Below are 20,730 nucleotides of genomic sequence, written 5' to 3'. Positions count from 1 at the left end.
AACACAGAGCACTTCACAAAAACCTCCTGGCTTGTATCAGTAAGGGATTTCCTGCCTGAAACACCTCTATGACATGAGTGCATGATATCATTCCTGAGTTAATCTCCTACTTCCTTATTTTACCAGTTTATAATAAATTCTTCTGGTTTAACAAAGCTTTAGGTTATGTTATTGCTCATGCAGTAATATTGCAGAGGAAAGGTTACCATATTTATTTTGAATGCGTAATTATCCCTCACTTAGTATAAAATTACTTTGTAATAAGAATTGTGATGTACAGAAAACTTGCATGGATGTTTCCTTCTAACTTCTACACTCTTCACACTAAATATTTTTGCCTCTGTCTTGCAGAAGAGCCTTTCAGGTAAATCAACAGAATACTTTTAATGCAAATAGCTACTGACTCAAAGCAGGAAAAATATATATTTGTGCTTAACCTTTGTGTCTATTGCTGCTTAATTAAGCATTTCCAAGGCATTTATTTCTAAAACCCTGTTTGACTTTTACAATTTTTTATTAAAACCTAATTAAATGTTCCATGCATGTTAACTATATAAAATATAGATTGATCTACAAGAAAAAAAAAAACTTATGAGAGCTACTTATAACAAAGTATTGTTACTCAGAATAATCTGATCCATTGCCAAGGACAGTCTGGCAGATATAGAGCTTTCTGATGGCATAAGCAGGCTTGCTGTAACCCTACTGTCTTTCATTTCTTTCTAATGGCACAGCATTAATGCTATGTTTTACTTGCTCAGAATAGCAACAATGATACATAATACAGAAACAGACAAGTGACTAACTGGATAAGGAGCTTTATTCTAGAATTCTGTCCACTCGGGGCAAATAGAGATATTTGCACATTACAATGAGCCAATTTATTGGCACAAAATAAACTGTAAAGAAAAATCCCCATCTAGATTCCTTGAAGACCAAACAAGAACCACACGGAAGAGAGCTGAGGATTATGATCAGCGGGGAACTAGTCTTAAATAGAATAGAACAAATTCTTTTTGCAATAATGTACTTAAGAGCTACAGATTTAAGCAAGGAACATAGACGGTCGCAGGAACATTTGATGACTTGGTAGTATGGCAATAATCTATCAATTACAAGAGAATTGCCACATCAATGTTAATTGTGAACAATGAACAATTTTTCTCCTGTAGCTTAAAGTATTCTGAAAGCAATTTAAATTTATTTTACAAATAATTCAGATAATTTTGACCCCAATCTTCTCCATGCAAATTATCTTACCAATTTCATGTAGTTAGATAGCAGTAGCTAGTTCATGAAAACATGTAATCTTCACTCAAATTCCCAATGTCTCCATAACCAAAGTGTATCTTTTCTCAGTCCAGCCCACTTGCTTCTGAAAAGTGGTGAGTATTCAGAACATTCAGTTTTACATAGCTCATCACAGAAGCTGTCGATAGCCCGCCTTTGCCACCCAGTCCATGGATCTGTTTCCAAAGCCCCATTGACTGGTTAAGTTCTAACCCATGAACTGTCTTCTCTACATTGCCTATCAGTCTGAGAAACAAGAGTCATCCTGACATCAGAGAACATTTAAAATAATATAAAGACTTGATCCATTTAATACAGAAGCATCAAGGTTCACTTATACACAGCGTGGTTGTTTACAAATCACTGAACAAAATTTCTGTGTGCTAGTCTAGTGTCACTGGCAAAGAACCCAATCAATGACGATACTGAGAGCTTCTCCAGATATCCGGAATAAGGTTAGGTATTTCTAATTATGCTGTTCTTTTGGTTTGGAATTGCTTTTTTCAATTAAAAATATATTAGATTTTGTATAAATTAATATTCAAAGCCAGTGTACAGTTTTATATCCTTTTGGAACTTTGACACAATTCTCTTGGGAAGCTATCTTAAGTGTTATGGTATAATTTTACTTGTACATTTTTAGATGGCATTTTTAACCAGGAACCCAGACCAATGGGCACTTAGATGACATTTGGGTGTCACTGCAATACAAGTATGACACTTTTCAAAAGAAAGGCTTGTACTATTTAACATGCGACCAAGAACAAATAAGTATCTCATCTTTCTTCAGATTAGTGCATCATTCTGCATATAAATCTAAGCATTTACTTTCATGCATTTTATATAATAATTGTACAGCAATAATTAGTGAGTTATTTCTTTGTCTGTGTCTCCATTAGTTTGATAGCATTGTTATTGAAGTTCATTCATCCCTCTCCCTAATTTTTCAGATTAAACAGATAATAAAAATAAGTAATAGTGACAGCTTGGTATAAGAATATCACTCACAATGAGTCACAAAATCTACCCAGATCTGTGCAACGTCTCTTTTTTTAAACATCCATGTATTGTAAACACAGTGATACAGAAAATACCTCAAAAAGCCTGGACTGGTCATATAATGGAAGAGGCTTATGGTAGGTCAAAGAAAAAATAAAGGAAGTTTTCAGCAACCTTTGAGGATATTTAACTTAAAATCCTTGACCATGAATAGTTGTGAAATGTGTAGAATACAGTGAATAATGTGTTCAGTGAAAAATGTAATTTTAGATTAGCCAACACTGTTCATGCATTTTTTCAAACCTGGTAAGTAGTTTTGGACTAGAAGGTTCTACAACTTTGGTTTGTTTATGACTTAAACTTTAAACTGAATTAAACAAAAATGTTATACAAGTCAATTAGTAAGAAGGAAATATCAGCATAACACAGTGAGTGTAATTAGATCAAATAAAATGTTTTCTTCAACCCACATACTCAAAATATGACTCACTTCCCTAAAGAAAAGAGCAGGTATGAAGCTAGTCTGAACAACTCTGGGAACTAGACTCTTATGACTGAAGTGAAAAGCTTCATTTTTTTTTCTTCTGCTTTTAATTGCAAAAGATAAAAAGTAACAAGTTATAGTCCCAGCAGTAAGATTATCAAGGTTGTTGCAGGGGGGCGGGGGGACGGGGCTGTTTGGGGGTTTTTTTTGAGGTGTTTGGGCAGGTTGAGTTTGGGTTATGGCTTGCAGGGGGGGTTAACTTCTGCTCTTCTGTCACTTAATCTTCTATAATATCTGAAGATCAAAGGCATATAAAAAAGCCAGAAGTGACAGTATATGCAGTTAAAAATGCCAGAGTATCTAGTAATAAAATCTTTCCTTTAAAAAGCTGCTTAAAATTAAAAGTAAATTAATATGTTGCAATTAACCTGAAACAAAGACAGATGTCCAACAGCATGACAAGTTTGAATCCCTACCAGTCTCTTTCACAACTCCTCTTCCAAAAATTTGTTCACAACAACAATTAACCAGAAAATTAAGTCCCACTGAGAGATGAAGTCCCCAAATGAATTGAGGGCAGACAATACAACTTCTTCTTAAAGTGGTATTAAATTATTTATTTAAAGACTGCATTTTAAACATTTCAGCATGTCTATCTGTATTAACTGCATATATCATAAACTGTCATATTTAAAAATACTACAAGAGGTCTGATATTAGTGTCTACTTATTTTTGATACACTTTCTAAAAAACCACTGAGAATGACAAATAAGTACTTACTTGATACATGCTGTCAAGGTTCACAAGGGACATGTGGCCTTTAATGACTATTATGTGATTACAGTCAACACAGAACTGCTATACAAGATAATACAATCTGGATATGAACCACTGCCAAGGTGTTCACTCAATACAATCTGGTCGTTTTGCCATAAGAGTGAACTATAAGAACCATACTGCTGTCAACTATCTTCAATGTACTTTCTTCTGAATTTTATATGAGCAGAAGACACATAAAGAGCATTTATGGCTCAGCAGTCATATAAAGTTAAACAATTGGCATTAGGAATGTTTATTTATAACTAATATTTTGTAGGCCTCCATTTTTTGTGTGTATTCTATATAGCCATAGTATTTAAGAGTAAAAACAATAGTTTATATAAAAAGCTAAGGATCCTTTTAAAAAGTAATTTATTTTGAAATAAAAGTATCACTCCAATACAAAAAGTAAGGCTTGCACTAAACAGTGAAGCCTGTTCTCCTCTCTGACTCAGTTGAGAATAAATATGCAGGTAAAAAACATTGCTAGCTGACTTCAGCCAGGTCACTGCTACGGACATCCTCTGTTTCCTTTCCCTTATCAAGTGGCCTTATTGCCAACACAGGCATCCTCTTCAAAGCTACAGAAAGCGAGCATACTATCTTTCTGATATAGGATTACAACAAGCTCATGTGTCTTCCACCCGCTGCCTCTTTAGCAATTTAATTTCTGAAAGAAACATCCAAACATCATAAAATCACAGGATCATAGGAGAATTCAGGCTGGAGGGGACCTCAGAAGTTCTCTGGGCCGATGTCCTGCTCAAAGCAGGGGCAGCTATAAACTCGGGTTACTCAGGGCTCTATCCAGTTGGGTCTCGGAAACCTCTAAGGTCGGAGGTGGCTCAGTCTCCCTAAGCATCCTGGTCCAATCTTTGGCTGTCCTGGTGAAAAAGTTCTGCCTTATGTGCAGTCTGAACCTGTCTTGTTTCAATTCCTATCTGTTGCCTCTCCTCCTCCCACCATGAAGAGCCTAGCTCTGTCTTCTCAGTCCCCTTGTCATAGGTGCCAGGGCGCTACTGCTTTGTTCCCCCTGAATTGTCTGTTCTCCAGGCTGAACAAGCCCAGTTCCCCCAGCTTCTCCTCATGAGCAAGTGCTGCAGCCCCCTGACCAGACTCACTCTGATTACTTTTATATAAAAAGGAGGCCCATTTGTTTCTGTGGATTAACATTTAGGTTCTATTTTGCAAATTATGGCTAAATTGTGATTACTGTGGCCATGAGTTGACTTCCATTTTGTCTCTGTTCCTTGAATTTCATGTTGTACTAAATTTGCACGGTGCAGTTACAGAATTTATTTCATTCAGGAAAGGTGGAATAAACAGAACAGCCTACAAAGAAACAAAGTCTCAAAATACAAAAATAGTACGAGAGTAAATCAAATCTCACCTCGAGAGTCTAGTTATCTACTATATTTTACCTGCAAAGGCCAATTACCTGAATGAAATGGGTATATATTTTGTGTAGCAGAATAACTAATGAGAGAATAATTTATTTTGTTTTCTAAACCAACTTGAAGTGTCTTTTATACAGACAGTAAATGCAAGATGCAAACCACAATAAATAATAGAGGCTAATCATTTAGGAAAAAAAGGCAATTCGCACCTCCTTTCTGCCAAGCTCCTTCTCATGCCCAGCTCATGAAGAGTAAAGGTGATTGTGTAACAGCTGAAATAAGGATCCTGACTACTGAACCTATCAGATGTACCTGACTATGTCTGGTATTTCTACATGCTGTAGCTACATCAAAGCCATCCAGCCTCTCTGGATCAGCAGATCTCTGAAAAAGTAGGCAATTAATTTTTTTAAGTCCCTTGAAGCCTGCTATAACAAAATTCCAGTGGAATGAAAGCCCAGCAAAACCTAGATGTTATATTAGCCCTGTTGTTGTCCTTAGAAAACCCAGCAAATTCTTACAATATTTCTCTCAACTTCTCCTTGCTGCCTCACTGTATCTCAGTGGGATCAGTACCATTCACAACATCCCAGTGACATTTCTCTATGCATGTAACATGATTAAGAAAATACTGGTTTTTTACATCATGTGTTGTGTTTTCATCATAAATAATTAGATATTTTATCTCTTGATATTAAATCTATAATGGCCAAGAACAAATACAGATCTATTCAATGACAAGCATATCTAGCCTATTCCACATTTTTAGTAAAGAACAGGACACATTTAATTTCTTCTTCACAAAACAGAACCCCAAGACTAAACACTCAATAAATTATTTTTTAATTTTGAGAAATAAAAAACCTTAAACATGTCTACACAATGCATCCTGTATCAACAGTCTTCAACCCTTTTGTAAGAACACACTTCCCCCCCTCATTTCCCCACTCCACTATTTGCCAAGCCTTTCCCTTCATGTCTCATCTCTAACTCTGCAATGTCTCAGTAATGCATCTGCCTTACCAGTTGGGAGCTGGTCTGACAGCCATGGAGATAGAGCTCTGTAACCATATTGCTGTATATCTCTAGCAGGATTGTTAGCTCAGGTTCAACATCCATACTAATCCAATTGTTGCATCTACTACAAACATACTACATACCTATATCATAAAATATTATGGAACAGAAAATAGTGGCAGCTGAAGACAGCAAATCCTCCTTGTGCTTGGTGTTGTACAAGGAGACTGTGTTCAGTGCTGCATAGTCATTGAGATAAAAGCACTTAGAAGATGGGGTTTTTTTATAGTCTAAACACACAGAAAAAAGGACAGTGGAGGAAACCCTAGGCCAAGAGAACAAATTGGTTTGATCCATTTCACACAGCCAGAAGCAGGAGAATTGAGTAGAAAATTGATGCCCCAAAGCACCTGTCCAGAGTTTGAATTCTTTATATTCTCCTTCCCCCTCTTGCTTCATAAAAGTAGTATCACATGCATTTTTTAGGCCACCCTAGCAAGCAAAGAGAGCAACAGCACTTACAGGCTATTGAGAGAATTTATTCTAGTCCAGAAAAACAACTTTTTTTCAGCTGAGTGGGAAGTAGCAAGTTTAAAGGAAAGTGGGGTTACTCAACTATTCTTTCCATAAGAGAATTGCTGACCAATAAGCAAAAGAAACATTAAAGATTAAATAATTACCTTATTTAGGCTGTTCTTTTAGAATGTTTTTAACATTTAGAAACCATTTCAAGCAAACGACGTGTCCCTGTTACCTTACATTAACTCAAGTAGTTCCATTCTGAGGAATACATTTTAACATGACATTTTCCCAACTAATTTAGCCTATTGATTTTATTTTTAAAGCAAACTGGAATCCTGTAGTGCCAATTTTGTTGCACAAAACTTCTAAGTGGTGAAAATTCCAAGTCCACTTGTTATGTTCCTAACACTTCATTATAAATGATTTTTCTAAGTCTGCATAAATAATGCTTCATGCCTTTACAAATGACTTTTTGTTAAATTCATCATCCACCTAACAATATAACAACATAGGAAGACACACAAAGATGGAAATATTTATGTGAAGGAGATGGATGTAATTGAATTAATGGAGAGACCATGGAAGGAATGAAAGTGTGAAGAGTGGAAGTTGTACTATTTGACTCAGAATAGTCATTTATTCCTTCACTTGGGTCCTCACACTACTTCTTTTAGCCCTCCCTCTGAGAGTCCTATGTTATTGTAGTACTGCAAGTAAAGATGGCCACAGATTTTGAATTCCCAGGTTGACACACCCTTGAAAGCAAAAATGGACAGGTCAAGTTTACTACTTCTTGAATACCAAGTAATGAAGAGAAACAAACTATACAACAAGAAGAAAATGTAACAGGGGTATCATTCTTGTTTGTTTCAACCTCTTCACTGTCCAGCTTCATGCCTTTGAGTTATGCTTGCTGTCATCATTATTCAAATAATTCAATTTGTATCAATAAATGTTAAAAAAAGATTATTTGTACCTGAAATTGTAAAAACTTAAGCAATTATGATATTCACTGCAAGTATAATGACAAAGACGTCTAACTATGGCAGGGTTTTGTTACAATTTTTACCTGCTTACTCATATTGGGCAAGCACTAATTTTAAGATATGAGTGTGTTCAAACTTAAGGCAGCCCTTAACATATCACTCACACCATCGTAAGAGAATTATTCCTCATCCTTTTTACCCCAAAACAGAGGATTCAGAGGCAACTATTTATTTATCTGAATTACACACATGCTGCAAATCAGCATGAGACTGCTACTACCAAATAGTAATTCTACCCTTAAATAAAATTTTAAGTTTGCTGACGAATCTGTTATGTGAATTTGGGAATGTACTCAGATCACAAAAGACCCATTTTAAAATGCTTGAAGTCACTTAACATCTTAGAAGGGAAAATACTACATACATCCTACGATGCTGTCCTTCCTGTAACATTCAGAATTTAAACTCATAGCTGAGGAAACATCACTGATTTTAGAGAACTACTGAAGTGTGTAGCAAAAATTACATCTCAAAAGCAAGTTACAGTCTTAATTCACTCCAAAACATTCCATTGCAGAAAAAAATCTGTTAAAACAGTACCTCAACAAAATAAATTACTTTCTGCAGCTTTTAAAATATTTTGTTGAAAATAAAAAAGTAACTGACATAGTTCATTGAAACTAAATTACTTCATATTTCAACTGCAGATTCAGGTACATTGTTCACAGTCTAAAATATACATGAATATAACTGGATAATCACATTGCTTGGTGTTATTCTATGCAGCTATGTCCTTACGTGATGGACAATCAGCACATGGGACAAATTACTACAGTATCACTGAGTTTAGTTCTACTGAGTCAAGATTTGCCGTCTTAGAAATGTCTCTAAAAAGGTGTTTATTAGCGATGCTTTACATAGCTTGTATTACCTTCACCAGAGTTTGTTGAGATACAGTGCAAAGATTTTTATCAATTAAGAATTGTTGATGAATCAAAAACATCTATTGATGCTTTCATTTAACTTTCTAATAGTCACATAAGGGTTTTTTTTTAAATATACAAATAATATTTAGAACAAGCTTTGAAATTTCATAATTGAAGCATTAGCAAAAGCATTTAGAAAAAATGTGATTTTTCCCGGATAGATACTTAGCTTTGCAAGTAAAAGTAAAATTCATTGTTCACCTTCAACGATCACTGAAGAAAAAACTTGCATTAAAATTAATGACCAATTCTTACAAAAAGTGAAATATTTTTAAGGTCAAAAACATAACATTCTTATGACTAGCAGTATAATTTCAAAGAATAAAATGGGGAAGCATGGACTGTTATTTTTTTGAATTTCCTATAAAATTTGCATGAATTAATTTCATCTGGTTAAGAAAAAGATTTTATCATTTCTACATTATTGCATTTTGTTTCATTGGGTTTTTCTGTTTGATTGTGGGTTCAGTTCAAATGAAACAATTGTTTTCCAGAATTGTCAATGACTCTATATTGCATTCCTATCTTTTACAACAAGTTGGATCTTACAGGTGAAGCTGAAGGTTTTTAGCAGACTAGCAGGAAGGCCCAAGAAAACGGTGCCACAGACAGGGCTGCTGGATAACAATAATTCCTACAATACCAACTAAATTCCATTTGAATTTGGAACAGATCTTTGCTGCTTTGAATAGAACAATTTTATACATTGGTGTTTGCTTTTTTTTTTTTTAGAAAGCTTTGTTTCACTGGATTATCTAGCTATCACCAGTCCTAGTTCTGATGACAACATTAACAAGTGGTTAAAGTTTGTAATTTTTTATTAAATGTAATGGTACTCATACGGCAAGGCTTCATTAGTTTCAAAGAAGGTGTGCGACACAAAATCTACATCCATAGTTAGAGCATAAGAGCAGCTACCAATTTTGGGACCTATAGGCTTAGCAATTCCAGTACTTCCCATTTAGGTTTATCTCTAGTGTTCTGAACAGCCCAGAAGTTTAACAACTGACACTATTTTCCTGGTAACTTCAGTTATAAACCGTTTTAATTAAACAGTTTTTTAATTAAGTAGTCATTTAGTATGATACTTCAGCACAATAGAATGCCAGATTCTGTCCCTGTCCTCATGTGTATGTTTGCATATCCACAGTAATATTCTGCCCCAATTTTCCCAAAGATCAAGTCTTATTTATAAAGAAAACTATTCGAAACTGTTCCAATTTATTTCACATCAATATTTTCCATAAGTAGTCTAAAAGCCAAAGTGAATATCATCAAACCATAATTAGTCAGTTACTTTACTTGCTTCTTTGTGGCTTCAAGTAATTTAGCGTATTTAGGTGTAATAAAGTTTATCTCAACGTTCTCATTCATTACTGTTTTTGTCTGCCAGAAGCAACTTACATTCACTGTCCATGCATTAAAGTCTAATTTTCTTCCTACCCACTTACTCCTGCAATGACAGCCCACTCAGCAGCACTAAAAGCTCTATTAGAACAGTCTGAGTTCTTGAACCTTTAGTCTTCTTTCGAGACATTAACGTTGCCTACTTTTATTTCACTGCTGTCAAAATGACTAAGAAAGGCAATCAAACTTAACTGGCAAAAACTTCAAGAACAAAAAAACCAAAAAACCAAAACCAAACCAAAACCAACAAACCCTCAAACCCCTCATCGCTGAACTTCAGGGACTAACCAACAGAGGTCACTGTCAGAGTGATTTTTTTGGTGCATTCTTAATCTGAAGCCCGAACATTTATCACTCTAACTTTACTGGACGACGAGCAGCATCCCTTAGGTGAAAGCCAGCACCTCTGGAATCGACTGTGCTATTGCCAATCTTTTATTCTACCTTAGGTTATGATCACCATGAAGAGATTTTTTTTTGCCTTCAAAGCCTACATTCTTAACTAATTAAGCTACATTAAGAAATGTAAACTTCAAAAATAGAAGTTTAAAAAACCAGCAGGTGATTTGTTATAAACAACTGCAATACTCCATGGCTTCACTTACAGTTCAGATTTTTTGATCATGCATCATTTTCACAGAAATATTTAACACTGATGAATTCTGGACATCGTAAACTGACAGCATGTTTTAACTCTGGCTGACAGAGAGTTAAAAACAATACTATTCACAGTCACAATTTGAAAAATAATTTCCATATTTTTAATGTTGTACCAAAAAGATTGTTTCTGTTATTAATGCCACTGCTTATCAATAAAAACAAACAAACAAGAAGGATAAACAGCTTCAGAGTCTGAAGCAGAGAAATGGGGTTTTGTGTTCAGCCCCTGGGTGTAAGTGGACTGACAACTACTGGATTTGCTGTGGTACAGCTGAGAATACACGCTCCTCTGAACTGCTAAAATAACGAAGATGATGTGGGAGAGTTTGTGGATGCAGCTTGTAGTTTAGTGAATATTCAGACATCCTTCTTGGCTGGTTTTATTGTCTCCTTATCCTTTACAGTGGTTTTAGCACAGCCAAAATGTAGTCAGAGACTGGGAATCCATCTGCAAAGCAAGTCTGATTTGCAACTGCATCTTAGACTGCTTCCGAGATGCAGAGTACCTGTCTGTGTAGAGCCAAGAAGACACACATCTAACCTTTTTAAAAAAGGCTACCTGTAAATCTATCAAGAGCATAAAAGCAGCTTAAGACTTAATGGGCCCAACTCACTGTGGTAAAATTATCCAGCTTAACCTTGGTGCGACACATTGCACTCAAATGCAAGTGTATCCGCCTAATAATGGTGACACAGGGAAGAGTTAGGCTCTTCACTTTCAAGGTGAAAAGGGCATTCACCTCATTGTTCTGAAAGCTACCTCCTATCTCTCTGCTTCGTGTCTTCGTCAGTAACACAATGGATAGCCGAAGCCCCCCCGCCCCCGTGCTGTTTAAGATGCTCACAGTAGTTTTAGGGAGAAACATAAAAGGCTGTTGCTGCAAAAAAGAATGGGAATAACCTGCTCTGCCTAGCCATGGTGGATAGGACAAAAACTAATGGGCTAAAATTGCGGTACAGAAAGTTCAGGTTAAGCATCATGAAAAACAGTGAGTATGGTGAAGCGTGGAATAAATTGCCCAGGGAAGCTGTTGCATCTCTGTCACTATAGATCTTTAAGATTAGGACAGAAAACTATTTATCAGGAATGACATAGGTATAATGGGTCCTGCCTTGGGCAGGAGGATGGACTGGAGACATCCTGAAGTTCCTTTCAGATCTATTTTTGCACAACATTGCTGATGAAACAGAGTTGCTGTTATTAAAATGCAGACAGATGTCCTTTCCAAATAGCCTTCCAAAATCCTACATCATTTTGTGAGGGCTTCTTGCTGTCACAGAAACAGAACATTGTCAAATTGATTCAGTTGATCTCACCTTGTTTCTAGCCAAACCACTCCTAAGCCTGAAAGTCAAATCCTTGAAGTGATTTCCAGCCTCATAACCAGTGTGTGATAGCTGACTGTTGTATGGCTGACCCTGCAGGCTGGTGCAAGTCTAATTAGTTACATTCCTTCTTTTGGGTGGATTTTATTATATTTTTTTTAAAGAGACATTCCTCCAATAGATTTCCCTAAATTAGATAAGTAAGCCTTCACCTACACAATACTGTTTGAAGAGAAGGATGGAAGGCATAACCTATTTCCACAGGACTTGCAGTTTCTTCATGTTTTTTGGTTTTGTTTTGTTTTTTCTGTGATACCCTGCAAAAGGCTCCAGGCTGCTGTGGTGAGTCTAGTTATTTTAAAGACCAGTTGTATCTCAACACCAGTGTGTGAAAATCCCTTTCAGGTCAGGACTTGAAAAACTGAAGTTTGGAAAACTACTCACATTACTTCTTGCACTTAGCCATTTGTGATGGCATTTTCAAGCTTTCCTTCAAAACTAGGAGTCTGAAAACGTACTTGCATGAAAAAGAGAAAGTCAATATTTTCATACCATGATAATTTTAAGAACCGTGATTTTACATATACTCCAATTATTACAGAATTCACAATAAATTCCTAAGATAAAGAGACACCAAAGACCATTCATTGCAATCTCATGAAAGTCTTCATGCTCCATTTATGAAATAGGCTGATCACCTTTGACAGCCAGTATTTTCACAGGTGCATTTAGTCCTGTTAGTCTCTCGTTAGTCCTCCCTGGAAACACAGACCTGTTGAGAGGGTAACTGCACAGAAGATTCCTTTTTCTCCTGTCATCACCCTTGATTTTAAACATTAGACAGAGGTGAGGAAAAAAGTGTAGATTATAGTCATTTTCTCTTGTGTCCACTCCATGAATAGGGGTTTGACATGAACCATTATATGTGTACTACTAGAAGGGGTTGACAAGACAGTTAATAAAAGACCTTAGTAGCCATGGAGAGGAAAAAAGGCACAGGTATAAGGAACAATGCTAAAGTTTTGAGAAGAGAAAACAAAAATATTGTTTATAGTTTAGAGTAGGTCTATGCCACAACTAACATTTAAAGTAAAAAAAATGCGAACTTGAGAATGGGTATAGAAAACAAATCAAAGCACTGAGGGCAGATAAGAATCATTGATGAATACCAAATGTATCTTCATAGCTTAGTTCTGCTTTTGTGCTTAGTAACAAAGTAGTTATTAGGTAAAAGATCATTTGCTCAGGTGAATAATATGAAATGCATTAACTACCTGTGCACCAGGGCAATCAACAGGAGCAACGTGATCTGTACGTTGCTCAAAGCATCCCTGATAATACACAGCTCAGAGCTGGAAAACCTGCACCACTTCCAGGCTCCTCTTGCTGAACTCACAGCTTTCACAGTGAAGTGGTACAAACAGCCCTTCCTGGTTCCTTTAAGCTAAGGCTGTACAGCAGACCTGTGCTTTCCTGCATGGAAAGAACAGTGCAATCTCATTATCTGCTGGTATCTGCTATTAGTAGTGCACATCTTGTCATCGTTATAATCCTAGAGACCACAGTGCTAGCCTATCTACAGTTATCCCAGACCTCAACACTAACTTTGTTTTATAAAGCATAATGCAGACAATTTGGAGACTAAAACTCTGTGAGGTTTATAGTCTCCAATGCATGGCCCCAGCACACTCATTTTGACATGACATACTTTCTGGCTTGACACTAATGCACCTCCTTTTTGAAGCTCTCCTTGCCTTGGCCATAAACATAAGGACTACCTACCCTTACTTCCACCAGTTAAGCACGGTTCCAAAAGGACTACCCCCTCGCTAGCAAGATATAGAAATAAATATGGAATAAATAAGTATAAATTAGTAAATAAATGTATGAAATAAATATGCATTTCACCTACCGTGACCTGTCACCCTTTTCAATTGTAAACCCTGTAAATTTTCCTCAGCCTGTCAATGATGGAAGACGAGCACTTAAAAAGGAAAAAATTAAGAAAAGTAGAAAGATTACACTGTCCACATAACATCTAGCTATGTAGCTATACAGGCATTCCCTAGCAACATCAACCTGGTGGTTAACTTGAGAGTTTTCTTTCTGCTGTTAGTTCAATTTTGTTTCTATGGGACTTACGCCCATATGAAAACTGAAAGGATATATAGCAGTTGGGTTGGGCTTTTTTTGTTCGGTTTCGGGTTTGGTTTTTGTTTTGGTTTGTTGGAGGGGTTCTTTTGTTGTTTGGTTTTGTGGATTTTTTTAAAGGCAAATACACACTGATATTATAAAAAAAAAAGTCTACTTCTATAAGCTAACACAAATACTGATGAAACAGCCAACCATCTGCCAGTAAACTATTGCAGCGGCTGTAGTTCTGGAGGAAGAAACCATGTACATTTAGTTTTAATATAACTTGTTCAAGGAGATCTAAGTAGATATCTAAGCACAGGTCAGAAACTGCCCTGACATATTCTTGAATCTGGGCCCATTAAAAAAAAAAAAAAAAATCTGGAAAATCTTTCAAAAGGCTATACATTTAAAATTTTTTTCTACAATAGTTGGACAAAATACTGAAAATATTAATAGGGTGATGGGAAAGGAAATGCTGGAGCTCTGATTTTCTGGTACAATTGAAGACTGATGTATTATAGTGTAGAATAAGTTTTCCACACTTAAACAAAATATGGCCATAGAAGAAATTCCGCATTACAATACTATTAAATGTACAGCTACTGAATATTGTTAATGTTGTAGCTGTATCTATTTTCAGTTTTCTCCTACTAAATACATTACACACACTGATTTTTCCATAAAGACCTATAGTAATATTAATGATATTATGAAGCCAAATAAAATTACATTATATTAAAGCAGAAATTTAAAACAGAAATAAGTAGTTACTCCAATAATTTTAAAAGCCAAGAGTCTTTAAAAAAGCACATAGAGGTTTTTCCAAACAGGTAGGGAATCCAGGCCCTTCAAGGGAATTAAAGATTCAATTAGTATTATAATCTTATGTCTGGATTGCAGATCATGAGGCCAAATGTACAATATTACCTGGAAATGAACTATTAATATCAGGGAATACACACCAAGTATTTTCCCTCCTAGACCCCATAATACTTCTTAAAATATAAATAATTCAAATCAATAAATGAAGAAACTAAATTAAAACTACCGTCTAATGTAACCTTTATCACAAAAGCCATTCTGTCTGTGCAAGTTCAGTATTTCAAAGGATGATTTTCTACAAGAAGAGTAAATCACTAATTCATGAAAAACATGTTGATTGTCCCAATGTAAAAACTAAAGGAAATAATCAAGCTAGCAAATCCCCACTCAGCAAATGGTTTGTAAAAGTATCAGTGGAAACAGCACATGTGATTAACATCCCTATAAGGATCCCAAGGGAATGCAAGTAAAAGAAGCAAATATGAGATGGAACATTCATAGTAATAGAAAAATCCCCGAAAAATGAAAAGGGGATCTTTTCACTAGGAATCAATCTTCATTCCTAAACAACTGTACCTGAAGATTTCACAGATAAGTTTAGTTTAGCAACTTCATCTAAGTTTACATTACTGTTTTCCACAAACATTTGGAAGAATGAATTGTACATGGATGCGAAAGTTACCATTATAAGAAAAAAGTGTACTCAAATACATTACGGATAACTGTTTATCATTCCAAGTCTTATTCCACACTTTTTGTTTGTTTTAACATATAGTTGCTTCTTGATGAATGCATTAAAAAAAATAATTTGGAAACAAGAACTTTTTTCTTTCCTTCAAAAACTAGTAACTGAGTTAAGGACACCTTATCCTGAGCATCTTTGTATGAAGTACACCTGCTCTGATTATAATTAGTATCTCCCAGTTAGAGGCGGTTTACTTATCCCTGAATGGACAATGATTATGCCTCCAAATATTAGCAAGTAACTCGATGCCATAGGAACTGATCAGCAGACAAAAGTGTTTCATGCTGAGGTTGCTGTAATCATATGTATATGCTATTTGAGGCTTTTACCTCTGACTAAATCTAACTGAGTCCTCTCCGCTGAACATCCCCAGTGCATATACAGTTGAGGAAGAAAAGCGTTCTGTGCAACCAAGAACCATGGGGCACCATACTGACAAACCAATCTTGATATTAAAATGGGGTTCAATATATAAAAAAAATCCGTGAATCCCTGTTTTGCAGGGTATGAGTTTATGCCAGTATCTGCTTTTGGGGAAAATGGCTAATAACAATTCTTACATGATGCTGTAAAATGCTGTTTGGGCCAAGTACTTTGACTTACTGCTTACTGAACATGACTGTATTCCACAAGAACAAGGATACTCATCTTCACTAGTTCCTCTCCTTACAAAAGATGAACATTCTTAAGCAATATAATCTTTTTAACAACTTCATCTTTCTAGGATCTTCAGAACAGCTATCAAGCCTTAATATTCTCCCTTTTCTTCAAAAAATATTTTAATGAAACAGAGAATTTAAGAGGAAACTTGCTTGACATGCAAAAGTATATTTTCTGTTTAAGGAACTTGTAATATGACAGAATAAGTATCAGGAAAAATAGATTTAGTACAAATAAAAACTTCTATACACATACATCTATCATACAGCAATCTCAGCAAAAATCTTCAAAACCTCCATTAAGTTTTCTGTCCAAGTCTTGACAGTTATAAAGTACTAACACAGTAACAGAAGATTTGAGAAACTTTAAATATTTGTCACATAGGTTGTCCAGAGCCAGCAAGCAGAATAGGAAAAAACAAAGCAGGGGCTGTTATTACTAAGTGAAATTAACTATGTATTTTAGGCAATTATAATGATTCATTTCTATAAAAGCAAATTCAAATGTAATTATATAATTTTTGTATTTTCATTAAAATAATGTTGACAGTGGAAGCCTGCTGTATTATGCTGTTTATAATCACTTCTGCTTCACAATAAATGAGCAGACACATTCATTATAAAAGACACCTCATTTCAAGGTCTACTGACTAATGGTCGAGTCCTGAGTACTCAGATACAGTCTCTAAACATGTCCTTCAGATTATGTTATCTCTGTACCACAAATTCATTCCTTACAAATGCTAATAACTTCATAATGCAATCCATAAGCTCAAATGCTGCTATTAATCTATGTTCCTACCTGCAAAGGGAACAGGTGCATCTTTATCCAAAGCAACAAGGGGAGGATCCAAAATTACAGTGTCGTTGTTTTCAGTTATGATTCCATGGTACGATGTCTCAATCCAGGGCTTGTGTTTGTTCACTAGAAAAGAAATAGTATACCTAATTAATTTGATTTGTGTTTTGCATCCATTTAGCTCTTTTTATCTTTAAAGAGAAATTATTCAACGTACATCCAATATTAATGTTATTACTCAAAAGCCACTAACAAGATCCCAAAGTACTTTATAAACATTCAAATATTAAGGCAAAATGATATCCATATTGTGCTTCAATTCATTGATGAGAAAACCAATGCTTACAGACATCCCTCCAATTAAGACACCAAAATAAAAAGCCAATTTTCAAAATATTTTTAATGTGTTCCCAACTGCCAGACATAATTAGGGTCAGACATTTTTTAAGGAATTGCTTTCAGTGCAAAACTCTGGTGCAAGAGAAAGGACATCCAGAGAAACACAACCCTTTTCAAGACACAAAGGCAAGCAGAAGAGCACGTGAGAACACTCTCACGTGCCCTTCTGACCAAGACACTCTCAGTCAACTTCTCATTTTATATTTTTTGAAAAATATCTAAAATGACTATTGTGTTCTATACATTGTAGACAAAAAATAAACGTCTACATTTTAATCACTCTGATAAAAGCCGCCACCCCTTTTCTGTTTAACCAGCTTTAGTTATGCTTAAATGGGATCTGAAGTTTTTCCGAAAAATCTGTCCTTCAGATACAGCTGTTGGACATTAGGATATCTGGTCTTGAAGTACGTAGGAAGATCACACAAAAAGACACCTTAAAAGAAGTAGGAGATACACCATGTATCATCAGATTGTCTTACTCCTGAACCCTTTCAATGTGCATCCCTCTCACCAATCATCTCCTATTTATTGGACAGTATGAAGAGGCATTTTCCCCTTCCGTTTTATTTTGTAAGAGGCTTAGCTTTGCTATGCTTACAAATAGCATTTTGTTCCCGCAGCCACAATCTGAATGTTATGTTTCTGGAACTCCTATATAAGTAATACAATGGTGCTAGCCTAAACAAATTGCAATTGGAAGAATGTACTACCCCAGGCATGAGGGAACACTGCACTAAGGAATATCTACCACATTTTCATCAAGTCCAGATGCAAGGTAATTTTTGTACGCATTATTTAGTTGTGTGTACCAGATGCTGAGGAAAATATCTGGTGAGGTAACAGAAATCACCTCAAAGATGGAGGGTTGACCATTAAAGCAAAACCAAATTGAACCAGATGGGATTATTTAAAATAATAATATAAAAACACTATAAAAAACAAACAAACAAACAAAATCCACACATATACACAACCCTAAACTCTTTCCTGCTTTGTCTTCTATAAAACCCCAGACAAGAATGAGTTTCAAGTTTCTCCCACATAGTTTCTTCTGTGTGATGAAAGTAGCAATAAACACCAAGACAATAGAGGGAGCTCTGGCCACAGTGGAAGAGCTGGGCAATTAACAAATTATTTTGTTCACTGGCTATTTGGAAAAAGCAAACAAATATATTTATGGCAAACTGAAGTTCATTCTTTTTCCTTCTTGTTTCTTTGTTTAATCATTAGGAAATTGCAGACTCAGAAAGACTGATCTGAGGTCCTGTTAAAGCTGAATTATTTTATATTCTAACCACTAATATGAGAACTCTGAGTTCATTTATATGTTGCAATATGTATTCTTGCAGAAGAAAGCATATTTATCTTCACAGTGGTTTTGCCCATTTTTGCAATAACTAAGCAATGGGAAGATTAAACTGGGGATGTGTCAAGGAAAGGTGAAATGGAAAATAGGGAACTCCAATCTCTTCATCTTGTAATGACTGTACAGCCAGCGGAGAGATTGGCGAGTTTAGGTAGTAGGATGAAGGCCAAAAGTCTTGTCAATGTTGAAATATGAGAAGTGATGGATGCAATTTCAGAGCTTTGTATGGCATTTGGGATTCCAGTTTGCAGGGCAGTTGGAAGTATGCTGTGTCTGTTATTTGAATATGTGAATTGCCTGAACATCCAGACACATAAATATGCTCCACTGGTACTCTGATATGACTCAAAGGCTTTGATTAACACATGCTGTACAGAACAAAAGGCGATCTCTTAATTGAAGGCAGTTACAATTTAACAAAGTAAATAAGAATTTGCGTGAAAAGGGAGCCCCTTATGCAACTAAAAGTTGAAAGTACCAAATCCAGCTTTTCCATCCTCCTGGTTCTGTTAATTGTCTGAGCTCTCACAAAAAAAACCAAACAAACAAAAACCAAAACAACAACAAAAAAAACCCCAAAACAAAAAACCTTTCCTCCTACTATAGATTCTACAAAATAGTTTTGATGACACTTTTGCTTAAGAAGCAGTGTCAGTATACAGCAATTCTACTAGCCTTATTTTTTTTCCATTAGTGTCCCATGAGCAATAACAACAGTTAAATGAGTGACAGCAACATAATTCCTTAAATTATGTTGGGGTGGGAAAAGAAGAAAGTACAGGAACAAGTTCTACAATTTAGCCCTAGACCTTAGATACTGGTATTAGGAAGAAGAAAGGAACAATAAACCAAAAGCAAAATACAATAAAAGGTCAAATTATTTGCAAGCTTTTATTTTTCTCCAGAGGAAAAATTATGACTATACAAGCTTTCTGTAACCTGTGGTGTGGGAATTTTAAAAATAATGGAAATCATCCACACTTTTTGGGTGTGCAAAACAATTCTTTTGCATCAGAAGATCTATACATTTGAAATATTTTCACATCATTAAAATTATTCATCCTCTTACACTGTTTTGGTTACTTGTTTTAAAACAAGAAAACTGTAATACTGAGATTAGCAGCTGGTGTTCTGCTTGGGGGGGAGTTTTATATTTTCTCTGCTAAAGGTTGCTAAAATGTTAATAAAGAAACTCTTACTAAGTGCATATACCATTATATAGGCTTTCATAAGATACCAGATTCTAAAAAAAGCACCTTCAAATATAACGTGATTAATGAATACTTTACATCTCTTCCTCCAAGACAAAAGGGCAGCGACAAAATGTTAGACTGGTTCAAATCAGTATTTATCTACAGGTCAAAACATGACTGCCTGTAACTTAAGCAATATTTCCTTTTACTCTCCATTTTTCTAGCCCTGACCTTCAAATAACTATTTTTAATACTGTAGAAAAATTAATTTAATATGTTTGAGATATACTAACAGGCATTCAGATCCAGGTTGTATTCATGTTTAGGGGAATAATTTGTGTTTTAAACAACATATATAGAATATTGGCAGAAAATTACAGAAATCCCATGAGCTTAGTTTTTTGGGTTTTTGGTTTGTTTGTTTTTCGTTTTTTTAAGAGCTTTACCTCTTTGACAGATATCCAAAGCCATATCTGAAAAAAAACAAAAAATCACTTATTTTTTTTTTGTATAATTGGTTAGAACCTAAAGATCTCAATGTAAATATATAGTTATGCTTTTCCTTTCAATCCACAATTAGTTTAAAATGGCCCCCAAACTATGTTAAAGTTGCATTCTTTTCTCAGTCATATCAAAACCAGTCAAATTTTAGGTCAGGTTTCCAAAGACGCAGTAATGCCACACTGCATTTATTTAAACACCAGAACAAAAAAG

The 20,730-nt window shown here is 35.3% G+C and overlaps 1 protein-coding gene across 1 annotated transcript in view; it reads right to left on the bottom strand.

Annotated features, from left to right (window-relative positions):
* Positions 1 to 20,487, bottom strand: part of CLSTN2 (calsyntenin 2) — a 233,384-nt gene extending 212,897 nt beyond the window's left edge. The window contains exons 1-2 of the mRNA XM_072868489.1: positions 20,463 to 20,487; positions 17,059 to 17,181 (exon numbers count right to left, since the gene is read on the bottom strand). Of these exons, the coding sequence (XP_072724590.1) occupies positions 17,059 to 17,181; positions 20,463 to 20,487 (148 nt within the window). The remainder of the gene's footprint in view (positions 1 to 17,058; positions 17,182 to 20,462) is intronic.
* Positions 20,488 to 20,730: the final 243 nt, after the last annotated feature.

The sequence above is a fragment of the Ciconia boyciana genome, chromosome 7, assembly GCF_034638445.1.
Source record: "Ciconia boyciana chromosome 7, ASM3463844v1, whole genome shotgun sequence".
NCBI classification, from domain to species: domain Eukaryota; kingdom Metazoa; phylum Chordata; class Aves; order Ciconiiformes; family Ciconiidae; genus Ciconia; species Ciconia boyciana.
This window is presented reverse-complemented; position numbering and strand designations above follow the sequence as displayed.